Genomic DNA, 25,935 nt, shown 5'->3' on the forward strand with positions numbered 1-25,935 from the left:
ATCCAGGAGCAGCTTCTGAAAAGGACAAACCACCGTAAGTTTTCAACTTTTTTTTACTAATGCTGGTTTTTACCCTTTAATTCATCCAGACACCCCCCAAGTAGGCATACACTCACTCATAGACAGAGATAAACACCCAACCTCCGTAAATGCAAAACTCATTTATGCTGCTTTGCAGTAACATATAGCAGCTGCTGTTTAGGTGTTTTTTATTTGTGAGGGTGAGGGAATGCTGACCACTTTCCAACCAGGTTACACTCTGCCCTCTAGGCATCATTTTACAAGCATGATGGAGAGAAAGTATGAAACATCAGTAGAGAAACTAAGGAATCAACTAAAAAAGGCCACATCCAAAATCTCCCTTACCACTGATGCTTGGACAAGTCTGGTCACAGAGTCCTACTTAGGGGTAACTTGTCATTCTTAGTTAGCGTATTGTCTGTCTTGTTAATGTTGGTTTATAATGGAGCACTGTAACAAAAAAATAATTTCCCCCAGGGATCAATAAAGTATTCTGATTCTGATTCATTTCATTAATGACAATTGGGATCTTCTCTCCTTCAATTTAGCAACACTGCCAGTTGAAGAGCGCCACACTGCAGAAAACCTTGCCTCCTGGGTGGAGAAGGTGGCAGAAAAATTCCACATTTCCTTGCATAATGTCCTTGTCATTCTGCATGATAATGCAAGTAACATAGTCGCAGCCCTCCACATCCTGAAAGAGAAGTTTGGAGTGGTGTCCTATCGGTGTGCCGGGTATACACTGCAACTGGTTGTAAACCATGCACTGAAAGACCCCAAGATTGATAAGGCACTATCAGCTGCACGGGGCCTTGTAAAGCACATCAGGAAAAGTGAGCCAGCTAGCACCAAACTTAAGCAGAAGCAAACTGCATGATTGAACGTCTTTTGGAACAGAAATGGTCAGTGGTTGCGATGCTTTCAGATCCAGAAGTAACACAGCGTGGGAAACAGTACCTAGATCTGAAAAATGATCAGTGGATTCTTCTGGATGAATTGAAGGAGGTGCTCAAGCCTTATGAGCAAATCACTAATGTTCTCAGTCTTATGTCACATTTTCTGTTCATCCTGCTGAAATCCACCCAAAACAAATCATTTGATTCTGCTGCAATGAACTCTTTCCAGAACTGTGCAGAAGAGGAAATCTTGTATAGGTGGCAGCCAGAAGTATCTGCATTTCAAGAAGATGGGAAAAATGTGTCACTTATTGCTGCTGCCCTCGATCCACATTTTTGTAAACAGAAATTCCTTTCTCCAGAAGATGCTCTGAAACTGCAAGTAAGAGTACAGAGGGAGGCACTTGATCTCAAAAGGGAGCAGAGATCACAGCTACAGCAGGAACATGTGGGACAGGAAGCCTCAGCAAGTCCCCCAACAAAGAAGATAGTTTTTTGGACACTTTGTTGGGTACAGATTCTGAGGAGGAAGATTGTAATGAAAACACTGACCAGGGTGGGGATGGAGAAAATGAGGCCGTGAGGAAAGAAGTACTGCTGTATTTTGGGGAAGCCCCTATTCCAAGGGATAATGACCCCCTTACATGGTGGAAGAATAATGCAACAATATTCCCCACACTGGCTACTTTAGCCAAATCATATCTGGCTGTAGCTGCCACATCAACACCATCTGAAAGGCTTTTTTCAGTTGCTGGAAACATTGTCACCAAAAAAAAGGGCAAGTCTGACTGCTGAGCACGTAGAAATGCTAACATTCCTCCACTGCAATGCATAACTACTTCATGTGATGAACGTGATTGAACACACACACAGAAAATAACAATTAAACAGGAATATTTCTATCAAAACAACGATATTTAAAGGTAATAAAAAAAACAATATTTACAGTTGAACACACAGGATTAACCTGAGTGACCTGTTCCTGGACTGTTTCTTTAACAACTGTAATAGATTACAGGAAGCCTCTGGCAGTGTTGCTGAATCTGCCAGAGGCGTGGATGGGCTGCTGCAACTGACACCTGAGGTTTGTCTTTTCTGGTTGGCGAGTGGAGAATCACACAGGATGGTCTGTGTATCAGGATCAGGATGCTTCCTCCTGCTGTCCACTGCATCGTCCATCCACAGGGTTTGCAGGGCTGGCTCACTCGACAGCTGCCACACCACTAAGATGTTTTCAGAAATATGTAAGCAGGAGATGGTGGATGTAGTAAAAGACATGTGGTGGGTCTCACTGTGGAGAAAACTTTCTGAAGGTTCTCAGCATTAACCAGGACAAAGCTGTCCAGTGTCTCCTCAGGTACAATCGAGCCCTCAGATGTGTTAACAAACATATCGCGATTAGATAAAATATCAGATCTGATGGCGCTGATCTTTCCCCTGAAGTGGTCTGCAAACTGCTCACAGAGCGAGTCTGTGGGGCTTCTTTGAGCTTTTAAAATCAGGGTTAAATAAATGATCTATGGTGGAAAAGAGGACCTTGGGATTATTTTTGTTATTACTGATTATTTTGGCGAAGTATGAATTTCTTGAGTTCCTTAATGTATTATTGTACATTTTAAGTTGCTCGCAGAGTATTTCATGGTTGATAGTATTTTTATTTTTCCTCCATCTCCTTTCTGCTGCCCTGCAATTTCTTTTGAGTTTTTTGACTTCTTCCTTTCTCCAGGGTGATGCATGTTTTACGTTAATCTTCGTGACGTGCTGGGTAAAATCCAAACAGTGAAGAATGTTTAAGAATGCTTTTGCTGCAGGGTCAGAAGGATAATCTATGTGCAGGTTAAAATCACCGGTTAAAATTATCATGTTATAGTTTGAATGTATGTTTGTTAAAAATTCTGAGAATTCCTTGATAAAAGCAGCGCTGTCTTTAGGTGGTCTATAAACTGTGACAGATAAAACTGGAGGGCTGCTGAAAACAATAGCATGGAATTCAAAAGTGGTAAAATGATCAAATAAAATGTGTTTGGTGGTGAGTGTGTTGTTGGCTAAAGATGCAGTCCCACCACCTCTCTTACCACTTCTAACAGAAAAAGAGAAATTAAAATTTGGTGGGGAGGCCTCAGTGAGAACAACTGGTGCATCCGAGCCCAGCCATGTTTCAGTTAAAAATAAACAGTCAAGTTTATTATCTAAAATTAAATCATTAATAATAAAAGACTTGTTCGACAGAGAGCGTACATTTAAAAGTGCCATACTGATTGAGACTGGTGGATTTTTGACAATAGAGTTGAATGGATGTTGATATTTTTGAAGAGGCCGGAGGTTATTAATGTTTTTGGAGTTACTGGATTTATGATAATTCTGTTGCTCTCTGTTTGTGATTATGACGGGTATTGTGTTGACTGTGGGAGAGAAAGGTCCGAGTCCAGAGTTTTGTGTATTACTGTTAAAAGTGGAACAAATATAGGAGCTGGGACCAGGGGAACATCAGTCAGTGGCAGACGGATCAGCAGGTAATGTCAGTTTGGGGTAGTGACAGGGCGATGTGCGGGAGTGCTGTACGCCAAATGTCAAATTGGCGGACAGCAAACGGCGTCCCAAGGCGTTGAGGTGGAGCCCGTCTGCCCCAAAAAGATGCCTCCTCTCCCAGAAGGCATCAAAATTGTTAATAAAACCCAAGCCCTGGGAGACACAGGCGGAGGAAAGCCAGGTGTTAAGGCTGAGCAGCCGGCTGAAACGGCCTATCCCTCTGCCACAGGTGGGGGTGGGCCCAGAGATAAAAGCACTCACCTGCAACTGGCTGCTGGCCATCTGAGACGCCCGCGCCGCGGCACCGGGGGTGTTCAGATGGAGATGCGCCAGCCGGACTGCATGAGTGACTCCCAGGTAGCCGCGCCGTGGGTAAAGCACAGCTCTCCGCGGTGAGTTTGCACCACAGCGTCGGGTTGCCCGCCGCGGTTCTGGGGGCGTAGTGGTGGAGATGGCGCAGACCTCAGCGGGATGGCGAGGGCTAGCGGTCAGAGGAATAAAAAAGTCCACAGGATCCAGGACATTGAATTTATTCTCCAGTACTACCGCGCCGGAGGGGTGAGGGTGCGAGAGACGGATCCTCCTGCCCCCTCTGCAGCCACCACGCGTCTCAACCAGTTAGTTAAAATTAAGTTAAAATGTTCAATCAAAACATAACACAGAACGTGAGAACGAATGATGGTTATAAAAATGTTTCACTCCTATTCACAGGAGCACCAGTCATTGGTAATTTACATAACAGCATTCTCTTGATGTGTGGTTTTAGAAATCTTCCTATCCAGTAGCAATTTTGTTCTTCAGCCCAAGGACTTTGGGGGAGAGCTTTTCCCCATCCAATCCCATCAACACTTCCTGAATGAATTCATAATAGTGCCTCAATTCCTTGGGGTAGGCTAGGTTTAGTGCATAGATTACTCTAAGCATCAATGCACAAGCTTGGGCCGGAGATCCAATGTTGTCCATGACTATCTCCCCTTCAACAAATATTCCAATGTCATCATAATGTCCATTTTGTCCATCCTCCCTGTTGATGACATAAATGCCCATGGTGTGCTTCTTTAGGCCTCTCTGGATGTCATCTCCTTCAATGTCCTAAACATTTAATAAAAAGGTAAAAGAAAAACAATTAACTCTACAATTAAATTCCAATCTAGTCGTTTGTGTGTGTGTGTGTGTGTGTGTGTGTGTGTGTGTGTGTGTGTGTGTGTGTCTGTGTGTGTGTGTGTGTGTGTGTGTGTGTGTGCGTGTGTGTGTGTCTGTGTGTGTGTGTGTGTGTGTGTGTCTGTGTGTGTGTGTGTGTGTGTGTGTGTAAATATCTATCTAAAAAGTGTGTGTATAGATGACTAACAATGATTTAAATGACTTACCAAGTACTCCCGAATAAGGCTTGCGTCCTCTTCACCAAGGTAGAGGCAAAGTGCCCTGAGAACTGCTTCCCTTTTCACGTTAACATCACTTTCAGCCTGTTTAAAGAGAGTTGCTGATTAAATCAATTTGGAAAAAAATAACAACAATGTCTGACATTAGCAATAAGTAAATTTCCCACTGACACGTCTTCCGAGGAGGAAGCAGGGTCTGGGGATGAGGGGAATGACCCTCCAATCTCCGGGGGCGAGGTCACTGAGGCAGTTAAACGACTCCTTGGTGGCAGAGCCCCTGGTGTTGATGAGGTCCGCCCCGAGTTCCTGAAGGCTCTGGACGCTGTAGGGCTGTCCTGGTTGACACGCCTCTGCAATGTTGCGTGGAGATCAGGGGCAGTACCTGTGGACTGGCAGACCGGGGTGGTGGTCCCCATCTTTAAGAAGGGGGACCGGAGGGTGTGTTCCAGCTACAGGGGGATCACACTCCTCAGCCTCCCTGGGAAAGGAGCCAGCTGAGGTGGTTCGGGCATCTGACAAGGATGCCCCCTGGGCACCTCCTGGGTGAGGTGTTCCAGGCATGTCCCACCGGGAGGAGGCCCCGGGGCAGACCCAGGACACGCTGGAGAGATTATATCTCTCGGCTGGCCTGGGAACGCCTTGGTGTTCCCCCGGATAAGCTGGAGGAGGTGGCTGGGGAGAGGGAGGTCTGGGCCTCTTTGCTTAGGCTGCTGCCCCCGTGACCCGGCCTCGGATAAAGCGGATGAAGATGGATGGATGGAAAATTTTATTCATGTTTCTACACTTTAAGTCACTTATGTTTTTCATACACAACTTGTATTTTAAGTGCTGCTCAAATAAATACTCTGTACGGTACACAGGTCAATCACTATAAATGCTAGCCTCTTTATACCTATATTTGGGATCGTCTTAATCCAGATTAATTAATGTATAACATAAGGAATTACTGAAAAGAACACTCAGCAAAAAAAAGCCTTTACCTCATTAATCTGGAAAAGTGCAGGCCACCTAGCTTTAAACTCCCCAGCAGTTGGACTTCCCTGCACCACCTCTTGTCTACGGTAGGAAAATGTTCTTGACGTCTTCTGTCTTACATCTGAGGCACTGTTTCTTCGTCTGACGTCGGTCAAAAGCTCAACCCCGATGTTTTCTAGACTCATCCGTTTCGCCAGCTGGGTGTAATGGACAAAAATTGACCTCAGCCTTTTTAGGTTTCTTAACATTTTTGGCTGGGAGGCAATCACCACTGGATTTGTTTTTCAAAGCATTTATAGTCACTTCAGGACAGCCAATGTTGCGCATCTTTGTCCTGTAATTAGCCATCTTATATTTCAGGCTAATCATCCAGCCATAGTAACCTGTGGCAGATGGCTCTCGCAGACAAGGGGATTTTTTGATCAGTGCCCCTGCAACTTCATCTACTTGGTAATTTTGAGGATAAGCAGTAAACTGAAAAATCACCTCAGCTAGCTTCTCTAAGATGTCAGATTTAACACCTGGAGTAATCTTGAGCCGAGCTCCATTTTCTCTGAAGGTCTGTGCATGTGAAACAGGTGGAATTAAGACACAGTTTCAAAAGCAAGCACACCTGGTCCAACAAGCCTTGTCTTGTTCTAACTGCTTCAGACAGTCTGTCACCCTCGTCCTGTGACCACTTCCTGGGTCTCTTTCAGTCTTCAAATATAAAGTTTTTACAGCTTATAGATTTTAAGTTCTGCTCCAATCATTTGGGTAAAGATAATAAACACTTTGATGGCCAATAAGTGAAAGTGAAAATGTGATAAACCAATAATATCATTAAAAAATAATAAATAATTGTATTTTTTGATAAGTGAAGTTCACTGAACTGAAAGGAAAATTTGGTTTGATGATGGTTGACATGTTTTCCAAATAGAAGTTTTTCCTCTAGTGAGGAGATGCAGGTGCAGCAGAGCATTGCTGGAAGAAATGATCCCAAGGGTGGAATCTCCTGAGAAATCTTCAGAGACCCAGCGAGAAGTAGGGACCATAGCTGACAGCCCAGGCAGGGGTTGAGGTCAAAGGTCATGCTGTTTGGGGACCTACTGGTCATCATGAGAAGATTCTGGAACCACAGCAATGACCATAAAGCTGCACTGGATGGAGAGCTGTGCCACGGGGCTTTCCAGAGGTAATCACGAGGAGATTGTGGACAACAGATGGAGATCTGAAGGATGAGGGGAGCGTTCCAAGCTCCAATCGACAGTGCAGAGAGGAAGTTCAAGGATGGCATCGTGATTCTGTGAACAGAAAGCAGAAGCTATGGTGGTGACGGGGAATGACTGACAGCAGTTTCCTATGAACATCACCTAATGCTGTGTCACTGTGCTATGCATGCTTTGACACTCTGAAGAGGGTCTTCCTTTGTGTCATTGTTGTTGTCATTTGCATCATGAACAAGACTGCTGAAGTGAGTCAACAGGTGGGGTTACAACAGCAGTAAAATCATTGAATCCAATACCCTTTCCAAAAAAGGTTTTCTGCAGAGACGAAAGGACAATAGAGGAGTCATAAGTACCCCCCACAGGAAGAATGCATGAAATGAGGTGATGAGGGTTGATAGAGGCCATAAAACAGGAGTGCTGACAAAGGCCTGCAGCCTTGAAGATAACTGAAAGCCACATTGACAAACAGCAAAACTAACTGGTGTGTTTGTTATACCCATGTCTGCATTTGGACTCTGGTCATATGGACAGTGATAGAAACAACTGGAAGAGACATTTATGAAGCTGTGAGGAACTCAAACCACTCTGCATGTGTGATTTACACACCTGGAGGAGATGCACCACAAAGCTGGAATGATTTTGCAAATGTTAATTTCTATGTTTGACTGTTAACATTCATTTGCTTACTTGGAGGGTGTCAATGGAAAATTGTATTTAGTGGTCAGTATAATCTTTTAGTGATATAAGTTTGCATATGGTAGAATGCTGCATGTCATCATTTGTGTGTAGAAGTATATAGTTGGTGGCTTATTGAAAGAATGTCTCATCCTAGGAGGTCTGTAACATTCTAGGGTGTTCACCCCACATCCTAGGAGCATGAGAGAGGTCGTACCTTGTCTTATTGTTTTATGGCAGGATTAACGTAGCTATGTCTGTTTTAGTCTAAGTGCCTTTTGGTTTGATGAACTGCTGGACTTTGAGACCAGCAGGTTTAGGGAAGATCTTATGGGGCCACACTCTAACCCCCCCCCCCCCCCCCCCCCCCACACACACACACACACACACACACACACACCCGATGAAGTATAAAATAAAGACCGGGGCAGTTTCTCAGGCGCGAGTCTCTCAGTCCGGAGACTGCCCTTGCTTGCAAGAAATTCTGTGTGTTTCTCTTCTCTGAGTCTTTGCTGAAGAAGTATTTTAGAATATATTCCTTAACAGAGAGAACGATGCTCGTCACAGTTCTCTCCCTCATGCACGAGCAACACAAAGAGCTCTGGTGACTTGCGTCTTGTTTTTGCCATTGTAGTAGAATTGTCTTGGCGTTCCAGCAATAGGTCTGTGCTAGATGAACGTATCAGCAACCTTCAAACACGTGTGGAGAATTCATTATTTCTTTGACAGATTCTTTAGTAAATAACAGAAAAAAGAAAGTAAGAGAAAAATCACCTGCACAAGTGCCGAGGTAGGTCTCCCTGCAGAATTGGTTTTCCCTTCATCAGGAGCAGCGCTGGGCTGTTTAAATCACGGACAAACAGTATCCTACAGTTGTTTATGTTTTTAAACCCATTTTGCACAGAGAGGCACTTTTTGGAAAATGCATTGATAGTAATGTTGAATATTATTACACATCAAAAAAACAACTACAGTAAAATAATCACACCGTGACGCCTCTGCCTTTCTAAATGGAGGGACAGTAACTGTGTGTGTATGTAAGCGTGTAAAACCTGAAGATGGTAAGATTAACAGTATTTTGTCTCTATCTGCCATTCTGCTATTCATCTCAACAATAACGTGGCGCACAGCGTGGCGTGAAAATAGCCACATGCAATGGAGCAAAATATGGGTGTGTGTGGTTGGAGGATTTGTTCATGCACACAAAGGGGGGGGGGGAGTTTTCTTGTAAAACAAAGTTTGGGAACCACTGGTTTAGACGATGTTAGCACAGAAATATTAGCTTCTGTCATGACTGATGAAGTTACTGGTTAATAAAGTTTCCAGTAAAGTGTTTAATCGCAGCCACAGACTGACGGTAAATATCCCGTTTTTCTTTAGTGCATCTGTAATAAATATGTGCAAGTTTCAGTGCTTCGTTTAAACTGTATGATACTTATACTGACCCAGGGTCAGTGTAAAATACAATCCTAGCTGTGTGAACAAAGCCTGGCTCCTTTAATCCTGCATGACAAACCTCAGGATGCAGGTTATTATTACTCTTTCCTGCTGGCACACCTGTCACACCTGAGAGTCAGCTAGAAACTTACAGTGACGTGGACATCATGCAAAGACTGCCAGACTCTGTAATACTGCAAATGATCAGTGACTCAGGTTAACAAAAAAGAAAGTAAGAGGAAATTTAATCCTATAAAACGTGAAAAATTCCACACACATGTAACTCACCACTGTGTGAACATCACAGGGGAGAAATCGTTTCTCTGAGTCAGAGATGAGTGTCAGTAACACAGAAGTTGTCATGGTCCCCGCACCTCGCCAGCTGACAGCAGTCAGGCGCTTTGTTTTGTTTATTCTCCTCTCTCGCCTCTGCTCTCCCTTTCTCTCTCGTCCTCTCCCACTCTCTCTTTCTCCTGCCGGGGCGGAGCTCAGTGTGGGCTCCTGCTCCTGGCCCACGCACCTGGAGATGATCAGCACACCTGCCGCTGATTATGAGAATTGGAGTCCTACTTAAGATGGCGAGTCTGCTCTACTCGTCGCTGGATCGTTGAGCCGTCAGCGTCAGTCGTCCTGCACTCTGCAAAGTTTGTTGGTGAGCACGTCTGAACCAGGAGACTAACTGTCTCTCTGTCTGTGTATAGATTTCCCCTGGACCTGTTTTCCCTGTGCACGGTGACTGAGCATGAGCAAGAGTGATGGAGGAAAGAAGAGGAGCTGTGTGTGGTTGCGAGGGCTGTATGGAAATCTCCCCTCCCTGGACTCCTGCCCCTTTCACTCCCGGACCCTGGAACCCCTTTTTCCCAGACACCGTTGTGTGTGTGTGTGTGTGTGTGTGTGTGTGTGTGTGTGTGTCACCGTGGAGAACACTGTAAATAAATTCACTTTTGATTTGAAGAAACTTGTGGTCTGCGCCTGAGTCCGCTCCACTAATCGTGACAGAAGTAAAACTCAGTGTCCTGCAGTGACTTTTACACAACCAGATCAGATGAACCAGCTCACACTAAAACATTTTGCTGCACTCTTCACACTTATTTCTTTTCTTTCTGCTTTCTGAGATAAAAGCTCTTTATTAGTAACTTTTACAACTTCTGGCAGGTTAATGTCTGAACTTTGGAGTGAAACACACCCTTAGTTACAGGAAATAACACCACTGTCTGTAACTAAGTGAATCCACCTTAACACCACCTGTGTGTGTGTGACTGCATTACACTCCCACTGCTGGGAACCTGAACAAGAACCAGAACAAAGTCTAAAATAGAAGCTGACAAACAGCTGCACCACCGAGTGACACTTTATTTTATAAACTTCACAACAGGTTTCATGTTGTGACCTGTGGAGGTGAAAAGACACAAAACCTGTTTTACAGCTTTTGAGCTGCAGGCAGGATTGAAACACACCTTAGTTAAAAGTCAAACAGCAACATTTTCTCCTCCCCTCACGTCACTCAAATGCGACAAACCAGGAAACAGGAAGTTCTTCATCCTCAGTGCAGAGAGACGCACAGACGATCAGACTGAGCTCAGACCAAACTAGCAGCTTCCTCTGAGTGAGTCCAGCTACAGGAGAGAAAAGTGGAAAACTCCAACACTGCTGCTTCAAGCTGCTGACGCTCCACACACTGAATGTGAGTTTGAGCAAAAACACGACTCAAAGGAAGTTTCAGTGAAGGTGGTAGAGGAGGGAGGGGAGCCAGGACTGACTGTACTTCCTGTCTGCTGTTTTCAGCTTCACTCACAGACTCAATGGCTTCCAGATCAGAGGAGGATCTCTGCTGTCCGGTCTGTCAGGAGGTCTTCAGAGATCCTGTTATTCTGTCATGTAGCCACAGCTTCTGTAAAGACTGTCTGAAGAGATGGTGGAGAGAGAGACCAACACACGAGTGTCCAGTTTGTAAGAGAAGATCTTCAAGGAATGAACCACCTTTAAATCTGGCTTTAAAGAACCTGTGCGAGTCGTTCTTACAGGAGAGAGATCAGAGAGCTTCAGAGGCTCTCTGCAGTCTGCACTCTGAGAAACTCAGACTCTTCTGTCTGGACCATCAGCAGCCAGTGTGTCTCGTCTGCAGAGACTCAGAAAAACACACCAATCACAGATTCAGACCCATCGATGAAGCTGCACAACAACACAAGAAGGAACTTCAGGAAACTCTGGAGCCCTTAAAGAAGAAGTTAAAGGTTTGTGAAGAAGTTCAAGTGAAGTTTGATCAAACAGCAGAACACATTAAGGTCCAGGCCCGACACACAGAGAGGCAGATTAAGGAGCAGTTTAAGAAGCTTCAGCAGTTTCTAGCAGAGGAAGAGGAGGCCAGGCTGGCTGCACTGAGGGAGGAAGAGGAGCAGAAGAGTGGGATGATGAAGGAGAAGATGGAGGCTCTGAGCAGAGAGATAGCAGCTCTTTCAGACACAGTCAGAGCCACAGAGGAGGAGCTGAGAGCTGAAGACGTCTCATTCCTGCACAACTACAAGGCTGCAGTGGAAAGAGTCCAGCGCTGCCCCCTGCTGGATGATCCACAGCTGCCCTCAGGAGCTCTGATAGACCAGGCCAAACACCTGGGCAACCTGACCTTCAACATCTGGAACAACATGAAGGACATGGTCTCCTACACTCCTCTCATTCTGGACCCAAACACTGCTCATCCAAACCTCATCCTGTCTGAAGATCTGACCAGTGTGAGAGGAGGAGGAGAGAAGCAGCAGCTTCCTGATAATCCAGAGAGGTTTGATTTATACAGAGCTGTCCTGGGCTCTGAGGGCTTTAACTCAGGGACTCACAGCTGGGATGTTGATGTTGGAGACAGTACAGTGTGGGATCTGGGTGTGTCAGCAGAGTCTGTGCAGAGGAAGGGAGACATAGAGTCTGGATTATGGATAATATTGTTTAATGGAATTAAAAGTAAATACTCAGCGTACTCACCATCAGCTGTCACTGATCTCTCAGTCCAGAAGAAGCTCCAGAGGATCAGAGTGAATCTGGACTGGAACAGAGGAAAGCTGTCGTTCTCTGATCCTGATACTAACACACACATACACACCTTCACACACACTTTCACTCACAGGATGTTTCCATACATATGGACTGATGATGGTGGTAAAGTGAAGGTGTGTCCGTTGAAGGTGTCAGTGTCAGTGCAGCAGATGAGTTGAGGATGATGATGTTTCTAATGTTGTTTCCTGTCAGTGAGTTGAAGCTGTTAAACTGCAGCTGTCCTCCTGCTGCCTCGTTGTTCCAAAGCTCTTTGTTTCTCTTTTAGTTTCACTCTTTCTTTCTGTTTCTGCTGTCCACCTTTTCACATGGAAAATCATTTCACTGTTTCTCACTGAATGACTCCCCAAACTAGATTTGAAATTCTATCAAGTTTCTAATCATTACAAGTGATTCATGTTTCTATTTGATGTGTAAATGGAGATGATTTAGTTTGCTGGGATATGGACTGACATGTGTTGAATGGGAGGAGCAGTTTGTTGTTGTCTTCTTGTCTGTTTATGACAACAATAAATATGTTGTTGAAACAATGATTCATGTTTAACTCCATATATGAAATGTTTCTGATCTTTGAATTCTGTTTGATTAAAGACTTTCTTCATGACACAAATGAGATTTCAGTGTATTAATAGAACTAAATAAGCTCAGAGTTGAAAGGCTGGAGTATTATGTACGTGCTTCACTGTCAGGATCTTCAGGGGGATTCAAAGGGAAACATCAAACTGCTGTAATGAGATAAACTAGTTGGGCTGAACACACTTATCTGTAGTTTGTCTCCATCCAGGATCATCAGAATATAATGAACATGTGTGAAGAGCCACAAAATGCTGCTGCCCTCTCAGCATGATGAGCTCCAGCCTTTGTTAGCAGGACAACAGGAAACATGAGACAACTTTCAGAGACAGTAACCAACTGTGGCCACAAGATGGCAGCAGCTGATCTGAGATCCTTTATTGGACAGAAGGACTCTGCTCTGTGACGTCATCAGAGAGACGGCCTTCACTTTGATAGATCTGACGTCATGTCTGCACTGCGATGATGAAAGCTGATAAACACATTGTTATTGATCCATGAAATCACCTCTGTCCTCTCAAGTGTAGCTGTTTACAGAGCTGAAGAAGTCCTTCATCATCAAAACAGACAAACATGTATTTCCTGTATTAAGTGACGTCATCCTCACTCTGACCTCTTACATACATTCTGTTCAGTTTTCCTGCTGTAAGAAATAAACTGTGTGAAAATAGAAATGCAGGGAAACATCCATTAATCACAGCTGAGCCGTTTGTTTCTGACTCACATTCAATGAGGCTTCAGGTGTAAATACCTCAGAAGTGTTTTTGAGTTCAGTAGAACCAGACCCAGTCGACCATCATGGCCTCCACAGCACTACACAATGCAACAGAAAGGCCTTCATCATCTGCTGAACCACCTCTGAACCACGACGCTCTCCCTGCATCTAAAAGCTGTTAGTCAGGATGAGATGCTGCTGTGATCGCTCACAATTTACCTGTGAGACCTTTGTAAATATTGTCTTTGTTTCTGGAGGAAACACCTTTAGTCTGTTTGTATTTGGAGTGCAGATCTGGGCGTCCATCACTTTAACCTGCACACGTTTAGTTATTGAGTGTAGTTGATGTTTGGCAGCATTTTATAAGTGACAGTTCATGAACGGTGAAGGAACAGAGGACGCCTGACCATCCTACCTGTGTCAGTAAGAAGACTTTCATCACAACTTCACAACTTAACACAACTGAAACCTGAATTCAGTGTTGCATAGTTTACTAACAGTGTGTGCTGACACTGAAGTTAGCAGTTTGTTTCCTAAGAGCTGCTGGGACAAACCACAGTGAGCGGCTACAGAGTTTAGTTAAGGTGGTTCTAACATGTGACCTGTTGAATTATTTACAGGGATTTATTTTTCATTTAAAGCATCATTTGTGAAGTTTTTATGAAGTTTAGTTCTTTTATGTTCTTTGTGTAACGTTTAGATTTTCTTCTCTGGTGTTTTAACTCTTCAGGTCTCCTGTAACAGAGATGTAAACCACCGTTTTCTGATGGTGCTGCACTGGGACATAAACACGGCCACTTTATTAGGCACACCTTGCTGGCTGCAGGTTATAACCCCTGCTGGAAACATCCCCACAGATTTGGATCCTTATTGCCATGACAGCACCACACAGCTGCTCCAGATGCTGCAGGATGCTGGTCAGGGCTCTAACAGTGAAACTTTACTGAAAGTAAGAAACCTGAGAGGAAATAAACTTTGACTTTAGTAAGCTGAGCTCTGAAGCTGTGATGGAGCTCAGTCGGTGTGAAGGCGGCTGCTGTGTAACAAACGTTTGTCTGAGGTGCTGCGACTGATCGTGGTCATGTTTATTTAAAGAAGTCGGTGATGAAGCAGGCTGTGCAGTCCGAGCTCTTCATCAGTTAACAGTCCTCCAGAGCTGCTGCAGGGAGCTGACTGTCCTCCAGGTGGCGCTAAGTGAACAAAGTCCAAAGAAATAAACTTGGACTGTTTTTTGAAGCCTAAATAAAATGTGAATAAACTTTATAGATACATTTGAAACCAGCTACTCTGTGACTTTACACACTCACACAGTAACAGAGCTGATTCCTGATTGGAGCAGCACAGAGTTAGACTTCTTTTCTGGCTGTGGATTGGTTCGTCAGGATTTCCCCCTTTACAGGTTTAAAAACAATCTCTGTTTTTACATTTTTTGACCTCCTTCTTGTGTCTAAAGGTGAAGCAGCACCAGCCTCCTCTGATCCTCATGTTGTAGCTCTGTGTGTCCAGCAGGGGGCAGAACACCTCCAAACTGTGCCAGCAGCTCTCACTGTGAGCTCAGACGTTTGTGGACACTCAGTTTGTTTGAACATAGTAAATAATCAGAGCTTCTCAGACTGTTTATGAGGACACCACCTGCCCGAGGGTGTACTGTGTCAGAGAGGTGGTGTATGGTGCTGGGTGTAGTCTCTCTGCTGCTTCACAGTTTTTACTGAGGAGCTGTGTTCATGTCAGGAAGGTTTCGTCTGATCACTGTGGTGCAGTTTGGTTTACTCTGTTTCTGAGTGTTTGTAGGATCAGTCTCTGCAGGTCACCTGATACCTGGCAGTGAAGTGTTTATGAATCAGCTCCGTCAGATTTAATCCAACAGAATAACATGTAAAACACTCCAGGGCTTTTACTCTGAAACTTTCTCCAGAGCTGTCTGGAGTTTTCTTACATTAAAATATTCTTGGATTACCAGACTGTCCACATCATGTGTCCTACAAAACTTTCATCCACAAATATACCCAGACATTAAACCCAAATAGATCTGAGAGTGAGTCATTAGTATCAGTACTGTGTGTGTGTGTGTGTGTGTGTGTGTGTGTGTGTGTGTGTGTGTGTGTGAGAGAGAGAGATATTCAGGTAACTTACTGGGTTACTGCACATGCTCACACCTTTTCAGCACAACAGGTGCAGTTTGGTGTTTTACTGCCTCCTGCTGGAACAATGATGGCAGCTCTCAAGACTTTATTGGTTATTGTCATTTCGTGTTACACAGCCTGAAACGAAATACTGTTCCTCAGCAGCCTCTACAGTGCAATAACCAATATATTTTAAAAAGAATAAATACAGTTTAAAGGGAATAAGTTTAAAAAAGAGCAGCAAAAAAGGCATAAATAGCTTAAAATCCAAGTTCTAAAAAAACCTCCAGTTTTTATTAATATTTTATTATTTATCAAATTATTATAAACTAAAAATATTTTTTACGTGACAAACAACTTCAGTGCTTCGTCCATGACCTCCTGAAGGTAAAGGGCCCAAAGAGCCAATCAGCAGCTCTGAAACAGGAAACATGACTCATGGAGAAGTTCACAACAGTTTCAGCTGCCAATTGTACTCATCACCATGGAGACTGTCTCCATGGTGGAGGCAGAGTGACAGTGTTGTAGATGCTGCATTTTGAAGCCTCAGTGTTTATGTTGTGCCCTTAAACAGGGGAAATAGTGAGGAGAGGTGAAAGAGCGGCACAGACACGCAGCTCTCACTCTCACTCGTCTGTATTGAGTTTCAGAAGCAATACAACCAAAACAATATTCTTATGGATGCACTCAGTCTCAGGACAACTGTATCCAAACTAAGTCACTATTGTTCGCTGCATTAGCTGATGAGAATACTTTAGATAACATGAACTGTAGCATTAGACAAAAACATCTTTTTAACTCGCACATGTTAGCTGACACAGTCACTAACTTTCCACAGCAATGAAATAATACTTTAAGTACTGCATGTCTTTCAGTAGTTAACTTATACAGATAGTAACAGAAAAATCTTCACACAATATGGCGGAGCAATAGCGAAAACTAGCATACACAGTGTGTTGATAGGAGTTATGTGGGTAGTTCAGCTTCACCACTAGGGGGCTGTCTAACCAAATTGTGATATATACTGTGTTGTAGAAGCAGCGGCAGGTTACGTTTACGTACATGGATGTGAGCCACGTTAAAAAAAAAAAAAGAAGCTTGCTCACTACTACTGATGTTTTATTGAAAACACGACATGGTACCAGGAGTGAACCAGTAAAGCAGGTCATCATGGACAGTGTTAAGCCACCAGATGCCGTCAACTGGAACGGAAATGTGGACTGTGAGTGGCGAACTTTTAAACAGCGGTTTATGCTATACCTGCAAGCTGTCGGCCTAGATAGTAAGCCTGATACACGGAAGATTGCACTGCTTCTTACCGTAGCAGGTCCACAAGCGGTGGAAGTATATAACACATTTGTGTTCGCAACTGCAGAAGACAAAGAAAAGTTTGACGAAGTAGTGAGAAAGTTTGATGAACACTGTTCGCCCAAAAAGAATGAAACATTTGAGAGGTACGTCTTTCGGTCACGTATACAACAACCTTCAGAGAGTTTTGATACGTTTCTGACTGACCTCAAGTTAAAGGCAAGAACATGCAATTTTGGACAGCTGCAAGAATCTATGATAAGAGATCAGATCGTATTTGGAATAAAAGATATAAAGATGAGAGAGAGGCTTCTGAGAGAGGCGGATCTGACTTTAGCAAGTGCTGTGAAAGTATGTCATGCCAGCGAGCTCGCAATACAACATGCAAAAACCTTCAGCGGGTCGCCGAGGGAAATAGACACGGAAAGTACAGCTGTAGCTGCAGTGAATACACGGCAGGCAGGGCGCACGTACAAAAAAGAACAGAAAGAATCAAAAGACACTTTCTTGTGCAAAAGATGTGGCACAAAACATGGAAGGAAACAATGCCCAGCTTATGGTAAAATATGCAAAAAATGCAATGGACAAAACCATTTTGCCAAGCAATGTTTTTCAAAGAATAAACAAAAAGAAAGAGTACACACAGTAGAAGAAACTGCTCTCAGTGACACGTTTTTTGTGGGAATGGTAATGCAGCATGATACACCCATGGACCAACCTGCAGTCAGTACAGTGAAGCAGGACAAATGGACAGAGATGTTACCAGTGAATGGAGCCCTGGTAACTTTCAAACTGGACACAGGAGCCAAGGCTAATCTGGTGAATGAGCTGGATGTGAAAGCAATGAAAACAAAACCACACATATTCCAAAATAACAGTTTACTCCAAGCATATAATGGAGAACCAATCAAAACCAAAGGTAAATGCAGGCTCCGGGTAAAAGGAAAATATCACAGTCTGATGTTTATCATTGTGCCAGAGGGACATGAATCTCTGTTGGGAGATAAAGCATGTGAGCCCAAAAGTGTGAAAGAAATAGTGGATCTGTACCCAGACATATTCAAGGGGTTTGGAGTCTTACCCTTCACCTACAAGATAAAGCTGAAAGAAGGAGCTCAGCCTGTGGTTCATGCACCTCGACGTGTTCCAGCTGCTCTTAAAGACAAGCTCAAAGAGGAACTAGAGCGGATGGAGGCACTGGAAGTTATAAGAAAAGTTGAAGAACCTACTGAATGGGTTAACTCCATGGTGTGCATTAAAAAACCAACCGGCGCTCTTGGAGTCTGCATGGATCCGAAAGACTTAAATGCTAACATACAAAGAGAGCATTACCAGATACCTACAAGAGAAGAAATAACAAGTGAAATGGCTGGTGCAAAATTTTTTAGCAAACTAGATGCGTCCCAAGGATTTTGGCAACTAAAGCTTCATGAAGACTGTACAAAATACTGCACGTTCAACACGCCATTTGGGCGTTACTGCTTCTTGAGAATGCCTTTTGGAATTTCTTCAGCTCCTGAGATATTCCACAGGACCATGGAGCATATGATCGAAGGAATCGAGGGAGTCAGAGTTTATATGGACGACATCATTTTGTGGGGATCCACACTATAGCAGCACAATGAGAGACTAGTAAAGGTTTTGGAAAGAGTGAAACGTTATGGACTTAAACTGAACAGAGCAAAATGTCAGTTTGGCGTGGGTGACATTACCTTTCTCGGTGACAAGCTGACAGCCGAAGGCATCGAGCCGGACAAGGAAAAACTACGAGCTATACTGGAAATGCCACGTCCAGAAGATAAAAAAGGTGTGTTGAGAATCCTGGGAATGGTTAACTTTATTGGAAAATTCATCCCAAGCCTGGCAGCCAAAACAGTGCACCTGAGACAGCTTCTACACAATAGCTGCTGTCACGGTCCTGAGTCTGTGGACTCAGTGTTTTTCTGTTTGTATTAGTTATCTTTGATTTCATGATGTGTTTTGATTCTCTTGGGTTTGATTTCTGTCACTGTATCCCCTAGTTTAGTCCACGTCTGTTCAGTTTCCTGTTTTACTTTGAAAGTCTGTGTACTATGTCAATGTGTTGAGTTTTGCCTCCCCTTGTCTTGTCATGTCTGATGAGTCCCAGCTGTGCTCTCCTCCTGTTTCACATTCCCTAATTACCTCAGTATGTATTTAAGCCCTGTGTTTTTCCCTGCCAGTTGTTGCGTCCTCCACGTTTGTTGTGTGTGTATTCATTGTCTGCAATCTTCAGCATCTCCAGTCTAGTTAGTTTAAGTTGTTGTTTATGTATCGCCAAGGGTGACTCACCAGCAAATAAAGCTGTCGTTTAAGTTAATGTTTTGTCTCCGAGTCCTGCACGTGGGTCCAGCCACTGACAGCCACACAACTCATCGTGACAGCTGCGAGTTCAGATGGAATAAAGAACTGGAAAACGAGTGGCAACAACTGAAAAAGACACTTACAACAGAGCCAGTTTTGGCGTATTTTGATCCAAAAAGAAAAACAAAAGTGTCAACAGATGCATCGAAGGCCGGGATCGGCGCAGTGTTGTTGCAGGCTTATGGAGACCACTGGAGGCCAGTGGCATATGCCTCAAGAGCAATGACAGAGACAGAATCTCGCTACGCCCAAATAGAAAAAGAGACATTGGGGCTTGTCTTTGGATTTGATAAGTTCCACACCTATGTCTATGGTTTGCCAACATTTGTGGCAGAGACTGACCACAAGCCATTGATAGCCATAATCAAGAAAAACTTAAGTGAAATGTCTCCATGCATTCAAAGATTGATGATGAAGCTACAGCGCTATGATTTCAACTTGATCTACACACCAGGTAAACATACTGTGTTAGCAGATGCACTCTCTAGGGCCACAACCCCAAACAAAGAGCAAAGCTCCACAGAGATGGATGTAAATATACATGTAAACCTGGTAGCAGAGTCACTTCCTATGTCAGACAGAAAATCACATCAGATCAAGGCTGAAACACAAAAGGACTCTAGTCTGCAAAGAGTTATAACACTGTTGAATGGGAAATGCCCAAGAGGTGAATGCAAAACATACTACAACATAAGGAAAAAACTACCTGCTGGTTATTGATTACTTGTCAAACTACCCAGAGATGGCATTATTGTCCAACATGTCAGCTACTTGTGTCATAACGCGCATGAAATCAATATTTGCTAGACATGGGATACCACAGATTGTTCATAGTGACAATGGACCTTGCTATAGTTGTAGAGAATTCCAACTATTTGCTCAGGAATATGACTTTAAACATGTGACCTCAAGCCCCCTGCATCCACAGTCCAATGGGAAAGCAGAGAAAGGTGTGCACATTGTGAAACAGTTACTAAAGAAAGCACAAGATAGTAAGGCAGATCCTTATTTGGCACTACTGAGCTACAGAGCATCACCACTGGAGCATGGCAAGTCACCAGCAGAAATATTAATGGGAAGAAAACTACGGACCACTCTTCCTTACACAACAACCAGGAAACACAAACAAGTGAGAGACAAAATGAAACAGTCGCAGAAGAGACAAAAGATCAACTTTGACAAGTCCTCAAAAAGTCTAAAACCACTCGCACCCAATGAAGCAGTCAGAGTGGAAGATGCAAACATCTGGGAAAACAGAGCAACTGTACTGGAGGAGGTAAACCCAAGATCGTACAATGTGAAAACTGAAGATGGACTGATATTAAGGAGAAATCGGAGGAGTTTACTGTAAACTCAAAAGACAATGGGACCATCGGAAGGACAGTGTGATGACAACACACCACTTGAACCAACAACACCCGTGAAGGACAGTGTGGAGCAAAGAGACCAGTCACCCATTGTCAGAAGATCAGCACGCTCTATCAAGCCACCTGATAGACTAAACCTTTAAGCATATATATATATGTATATGTTGGTGTATACATATATAGCTAGATATATATACATATATCAAAAAGGAACTTTCTGCATTATTGTGTGTTCCGTAGTTTACACTGTCACAAATGTTTGTGATGTAATTCAAGCTATGCAATGTTAGGTATGTTTCCACAGTGTTGTTCAGCAGTTAACATCTAAAGAAAAGGGGATGTGTTGATAGGAGTTATGTGGGTAGTTCAGCTTCACCACTAGGGGGCTGTCTAACCAAATTGTGATATATACTGTGTTGTAGAAGCAGCGGCAGGTTACGTTTACGTGCATGGATGTGAGCCACGTTAAAAAAATAAAGAAGCTTGCTCACTACTACTGATGTTTTATTGAAAACATGACACACAGCAACAGAGATTAACTGGAACTTCTCAGCAAAATAGTCTGCAATTCACATCTTCCGCTACAATGAACAATGATAACAATGTAATAATCAACAGTAACACACATTTATACAGATTTGTGCATGACAGTTACATAAAAAAGGGGAAATAGTGAGGAGAGGTGAAAGAGCGGCACAGACACGCAGCTCTCACTCTCACTCGTCTGTATTGAGTGAAGGAGGAGGCGCGCGAACCCACCTACTGGAGCCCTGAGGCATTAACAATGGATCGACGCACAATCAACCCAGGCAAAACTTTCACTACTTATCTCCCTCTATATTCCCACTGCATATTCTATTCGAAAACAGTCAAAGCAACAAATAAAACATTAATAAGGGCATGACATGAAATGTAAGGAACAGAGATGTACAACTTCAAAACTAATCAAATTTATGATCCACCACACGTGACTGCTCAGACCTAACACACTATGTGACACTCACACCTTGTGGTATGTAAATTGTATATTACCATAATAAAATACAAAATAACCATCTGTTCTCCTGGAGAAAGTATAATTTAATCAAACCGTGCAATTTACTGGCCCTGTGTGCATAAATGGTATCTTTGTTGTGTTGTGTTTTTGATTGTAGATACCTTATATTCTAATATTTTTATTTGCCACCCTCAGATTTGACTGTCCTGAAGCAACATGTGGAAGAGCCCTCCTCTCCAAGTCTAACAGATACATTGTCTGTCTCAACCACCAGCAGTCAGAGCAGTGACACAAGTGATGCCGGACTTCAAATGGTTCAGCCTCTATTGGACAGCATACGTGCAAGAAATGTAGATACAGTACTTAATTGACTTATACTTGACTCTTTAGTTGCCATTACTTGAAAAAGCTTAAACACAAAGATAAAACAGATTAGAGAAAAATAATTTAATATAGTATTTCATGTAGTTTGCTCTGCAACTGTAGTGTGTAATAAGACTTGCTCTCTCTCTCTCTCTCTGTTTTTGTTATGCATGTTAACCATGAAACGTGTTTCCATGATCAGTGTCCTGCTATTCAGGTAAATGAAACCACTTCTAAGAAGATACTGGTCCTAGGAAGGGAGAAAGTAAGACATTTCAAATGTTTTGATGCCCAAATGTCATATGGGTGTGATTCACAATTTTATGTTCTGTGAGAGAGTTGCATTACTTAATTTGTTGGCTTGATGGAGACTTTACAGAGTCTTCCTCACGTTAACACTGCATTACAAGAAGTGCTTATTCTGTAGTCATTTTTTTCCTTTAATTCTGTTTTTTTTTTCTTTTCGCCCAATGTTAGGCCTATCTGACCTCAACTGTTTAGCTGCCAATAATGGTGGATATTATGCTATTACAGTACTGTTACACAGAATGTATGTTAATCCATGCAGCATTCATATTTGAATATGTTATTTTTGATAAATAAAATCCATACATTCATAATAATCAGAATTGTGTTTTTGTAGTAATTTGCACCTAAAACCTAAAACTTTTTTCAATTGATGAGTAACACTACAAAAGAGTTAATATCAAACTTAACTCTAGTTATGAGTTAAATTTTATTCTATATGGTAGTAGAAATTTCACTCCGTGAGAGTTTAGTTTTAACTCCTATAAAGAGTTGAAAAATCAACTCCCGGAAAAGAGTTACTCTAACTCTGCACTAGAGTTCATTCGATGGTCACGCATGTACGCTCAAATGTAGTTAATCTGAACTCCCTGAGAGTTTATTCCAAAGACCAGAATTTGCTGTGTAGCACAAACCCTGTGCCTTGCTTTATGAAGGAACCAGTTATGAGACAAACTGACTCGCTCAGTTCGAGCAGCAACATAACACTGCGAATTTCAGTAAAAGACTGTCGGCTCTTTCCAAAGTTCTCCTTTCTGTATTTCACTGCTTCCTGGAAAGAATTTCTGGGGAATCTACTCTCCATCCATTGTTTCAGACGCGGACACTGCTGACAAAGTAGATCGTAAACCTCCTTACGGTCAATGTTGCTGCCGTTTCTTTGATTAGGGTTTTTAAACACAATCCGTTCTGCTGTGCTACATCTAAGACCGTCATTGCACCTCTGCGCTTTGCATTATTTGATGCATGTGGAGGTTTCTGCTACCATGGGATGGCTACATCTTTTATTTCTGTATCTGTATCTGTACACTGCAATCATCGAGTCCATCCTCACCTCCTCCATCACCGTGTGGTACGCTGGAGCCACTATCAGGGACAAACAGAGACTGCAGCGTGTTGTGCGCTCTGCTGAGAAGGTGATTGGCTGCAGACTCCCATCTCTGCAGGACCTGTACACCTCCAGGACACTGCGGCGTGCAGCCCGGATCTCAGCTGACCCTTCTCACCCTGGACACAGTCTGTTTGACCTGCTCCTCTCAGGCAGGAGGCTCCGGTCCATTTGCACCAGAACCTCTCGCCACAAGAACAGTTTCTTCCCCTCTGCTGTTGGACACATGAACAATAACCACATGACTGTCCCCGCCACTGACACATGACCCTACGCTGTGTCACTGCATCATTTCATGTCTGGCACTGATCACCACCTGCACTCATGTATATATCTTTCTACGTAGCACTCTTAATTCTTATTCTCATGTATATATCTCATGTATATCTCATGCACATATCTTTCTTTCTACATAGCACTTTAATTCTTATTGTTTGCACTGAAGCACCGCAGCAATTTCCTAATGTTGTAAACCTCAACATCTGGCAATAAACCCATTCTGATTCTGATTCTGATTCTGATCTGCTCCTTGTGGAAAACATATTTTGGATTTTCTTATTGTCCAGATGATCAATTATGTCTGTGCACTCAGTCTTACGTTCGTCATTGATGTTAACCAGCTCAAAGTAGCCCAGGGTCATCGGTGAAGCGACCGTCTCTTTCAGAACCTCGGCCGCAGTTAGTCCCTTCTCCCACAAAGATACTTGAACTGTTTTAAAGCGTCATTTAAAAAAAACAACTTCTCTCTTTTTTGGCATTTAGTCCCCCCTTTGTACCGATGTAAAAGACAGAATAGTAATCTCTCACCTTAACCATCTTCTTATATTTATTGAAAGGCCTCCGTGCAAGGTTGAACACAGTTAGTGTTGCGTGTGCCATCTGAACTGGATTTCAGTCTGAACTGATGTCCGTGTTGGTCCTGCAGAAAATCCGAGTTGGAAAAGGTAGAAGTTTTTTATGTTGCATAAACAAAATGTATTTCATTTTGTTCATAGTCTATTTAAAGCCATGATCCTTTTCTTATCCCTTTCACTGGAGTGGGTAAAATGAGTCTGCAAAGTTAAAAAAAGAGATTTACATTTATTGTTTATTACTTTTATTGGACATCATCCGATCCCATTTATACACATTTAGGATGTACAATAGATGAGAATGACATGGTCAGCTGAAATTAAAAATTCAGCTGAAACCAGGCCAAGAAGATGAAAATTCTGTTGAAAATGGGTGAAGAAGCAGAACAATGCTACTGAAAAGTTGTAAATAAGCAGAACCTTGCGCAGAAAAGAGGTCACAAAGCTGAAGTTTCTGCTGACAACAGCTGAAGAATCTGGAATTTTGCTCAAAAGGGGTGAAGAAGCTGAAATTTGTGTTGAAAAGACTTTTAAAAAAGTTTAACTGCAAACTGAAAAAGAAATGTTGCCATCAGCGGGACTTAAAACCCAGGCCCCCCACTCTGAGAATGGCTGCTCATCTCACTGAGCTAAGACACAGCTCACCATGCAAGAAAAATCAGTGATCACACTTGTCATGTGGTCCATTAATTTCAATGGGCCAAAAAATTGCAAAAACAGCTTAATATTTCAAAAGGTATAACCGTTATGATCACCAAAATATACTGCAGTCTTGCGTAAAGATGAAGTGACTTCGTACAGCCCCGATTTGCAGACGCTGTGCACAGAGGTTCAGGAGCAGAAGTCCCATTGTACCAGGGCAGACCCGACGATGTTTACATGAACACACTTTTTAGCATTTCTCAATTGACCACTTTTGACACATGGTTGCTGCACCCACTGGGAGATGGATTATGAGTTTCTGAGAATTTCAGAGATCCTTTGTGTTAAGTCTAATTGTTGAATGTTATCATTATGCTTCTTAAATTTGTAAGGTCTGAGTTCAATCTATAGGATCAAGACATTCCTTTGTCTCTGACCACTGTGCTGGGAGAGGCTTTTATTGCAGATACATTCTATCTGGAAAATCTGTTTCTTGTGATGTTGCTTCCTGCTTATATGACCCTTTTGGTCAGCAGGAGGTCACACACACACACACACACACACACACACACACACACACACACACACACACACATGCATACAGATGTTTACACACACACACACATAGTGCCTTGTCTTAGAACCATTTGGGGGGTTTTACGTGGGAGGTGCTGTGATGTGTATTGTGTGTATTGTGCTAGCAAGTAAAAGATGTTCATCTTGTTTTTGTCGATAACAAGAATACGTTTCTAAACCAGCAGGGCTTGTGGAAACACAGACCCAACTCTTACAGATGAAGGTCATGTGAAGGTAGGTGTAAAGCATCTGGTTTACTGTTGGCTGGTTTCATCTGTGAAAAAACAGCATATGAAATGAATTCAAGAGAAGCTGTCAGGCTTTATCTGACACAATATAAAGACGAAAATCACTTCCATCACAAAGAGGAAGTGTACTCAGTTGCTCTCCTCTACTTGGATTTCTTGTAATTTACAGGAAGTTGCTGAATACCTGATGTGTTCATGCAGTCAGTGACTCTTG

General features: G+C 42.9%; 3 protein-coding genes and 1 pseudogene across 3 annotated transcripts in view; 3 read left to right on the plus strand and 1 right to left on the minus strand.

Moving 5' to 3' along the window:
- The window catches only part of LOC147333941 (cell adhesion molecule CEACAM5-like), a 129,454-nt gene that overhangs the window by 94,098 nt on the left and 9,421 nt on the right, over positions 1-25,935 (minus strand). The gene's annotated exons all lie outside the window — the stretch shown is intronic.
- LOC147333943 (CD276 antigen-like) overlaps positions 1-25,935 on the plus strand; it is a 185,386-nt gene that overhangs the window by 11,447 nt on the left and 148,004 nt on the right. The gene's annotated exons all lie outside the window — the stretch shown is intronic.
- On the plus strand, positions 895-1,752 carry LOC147333944 (E3 SUMO-protein ligase ZBED1-like; annotated as a pseudogene).
- LOC147333945 (nuclear factor 7, brain-like) lies at positions 10,911-12,625 on the plus strand. The gene has a single exon (XM_086286654.1). It carries the CDS (start codon positions 10,923-10,925, stop codon positions 12,321-12,323), a length of 1,401 nt encoding a protein of 466 aa, XP_086142780.1. The 5' UTR covers positions 10,911-10,922; the 3' UTR covers positions 12,324-12,625.

The sequence above is a fragment of the Aulonocara sp. 'chitande type north' Nkhata Bay genome, linkage group LG3, assembly GCF_057382095.1.
Source record: "Aulonocara sp. 'chitande type north' Nkhata Bay isolate Kocher_YH1m ecotype deep benthic linkage group LG3, A_spYH_male_GT1.1, whole genome shotgun sequence".
In the NCBI taxonomy this organism is placed as follows: Eukaryota; Metazoa; Chordata; class Actinopteri; order Cichliformes; family Cichlidae; genus Aulonocara; species Aulonocara sp. 'chitande type north' Nkhata Bay.

What these genes read in the sequence shown, in the direction of transcription:
- LOC147333945 (XM_086286654.1), top strand. Translation starts at nt 10,923, where the DNA reads ATGGCTTCCAGATCAGAGGAGGATCTCTGCTGTCCGGTCTGTCAGGAG.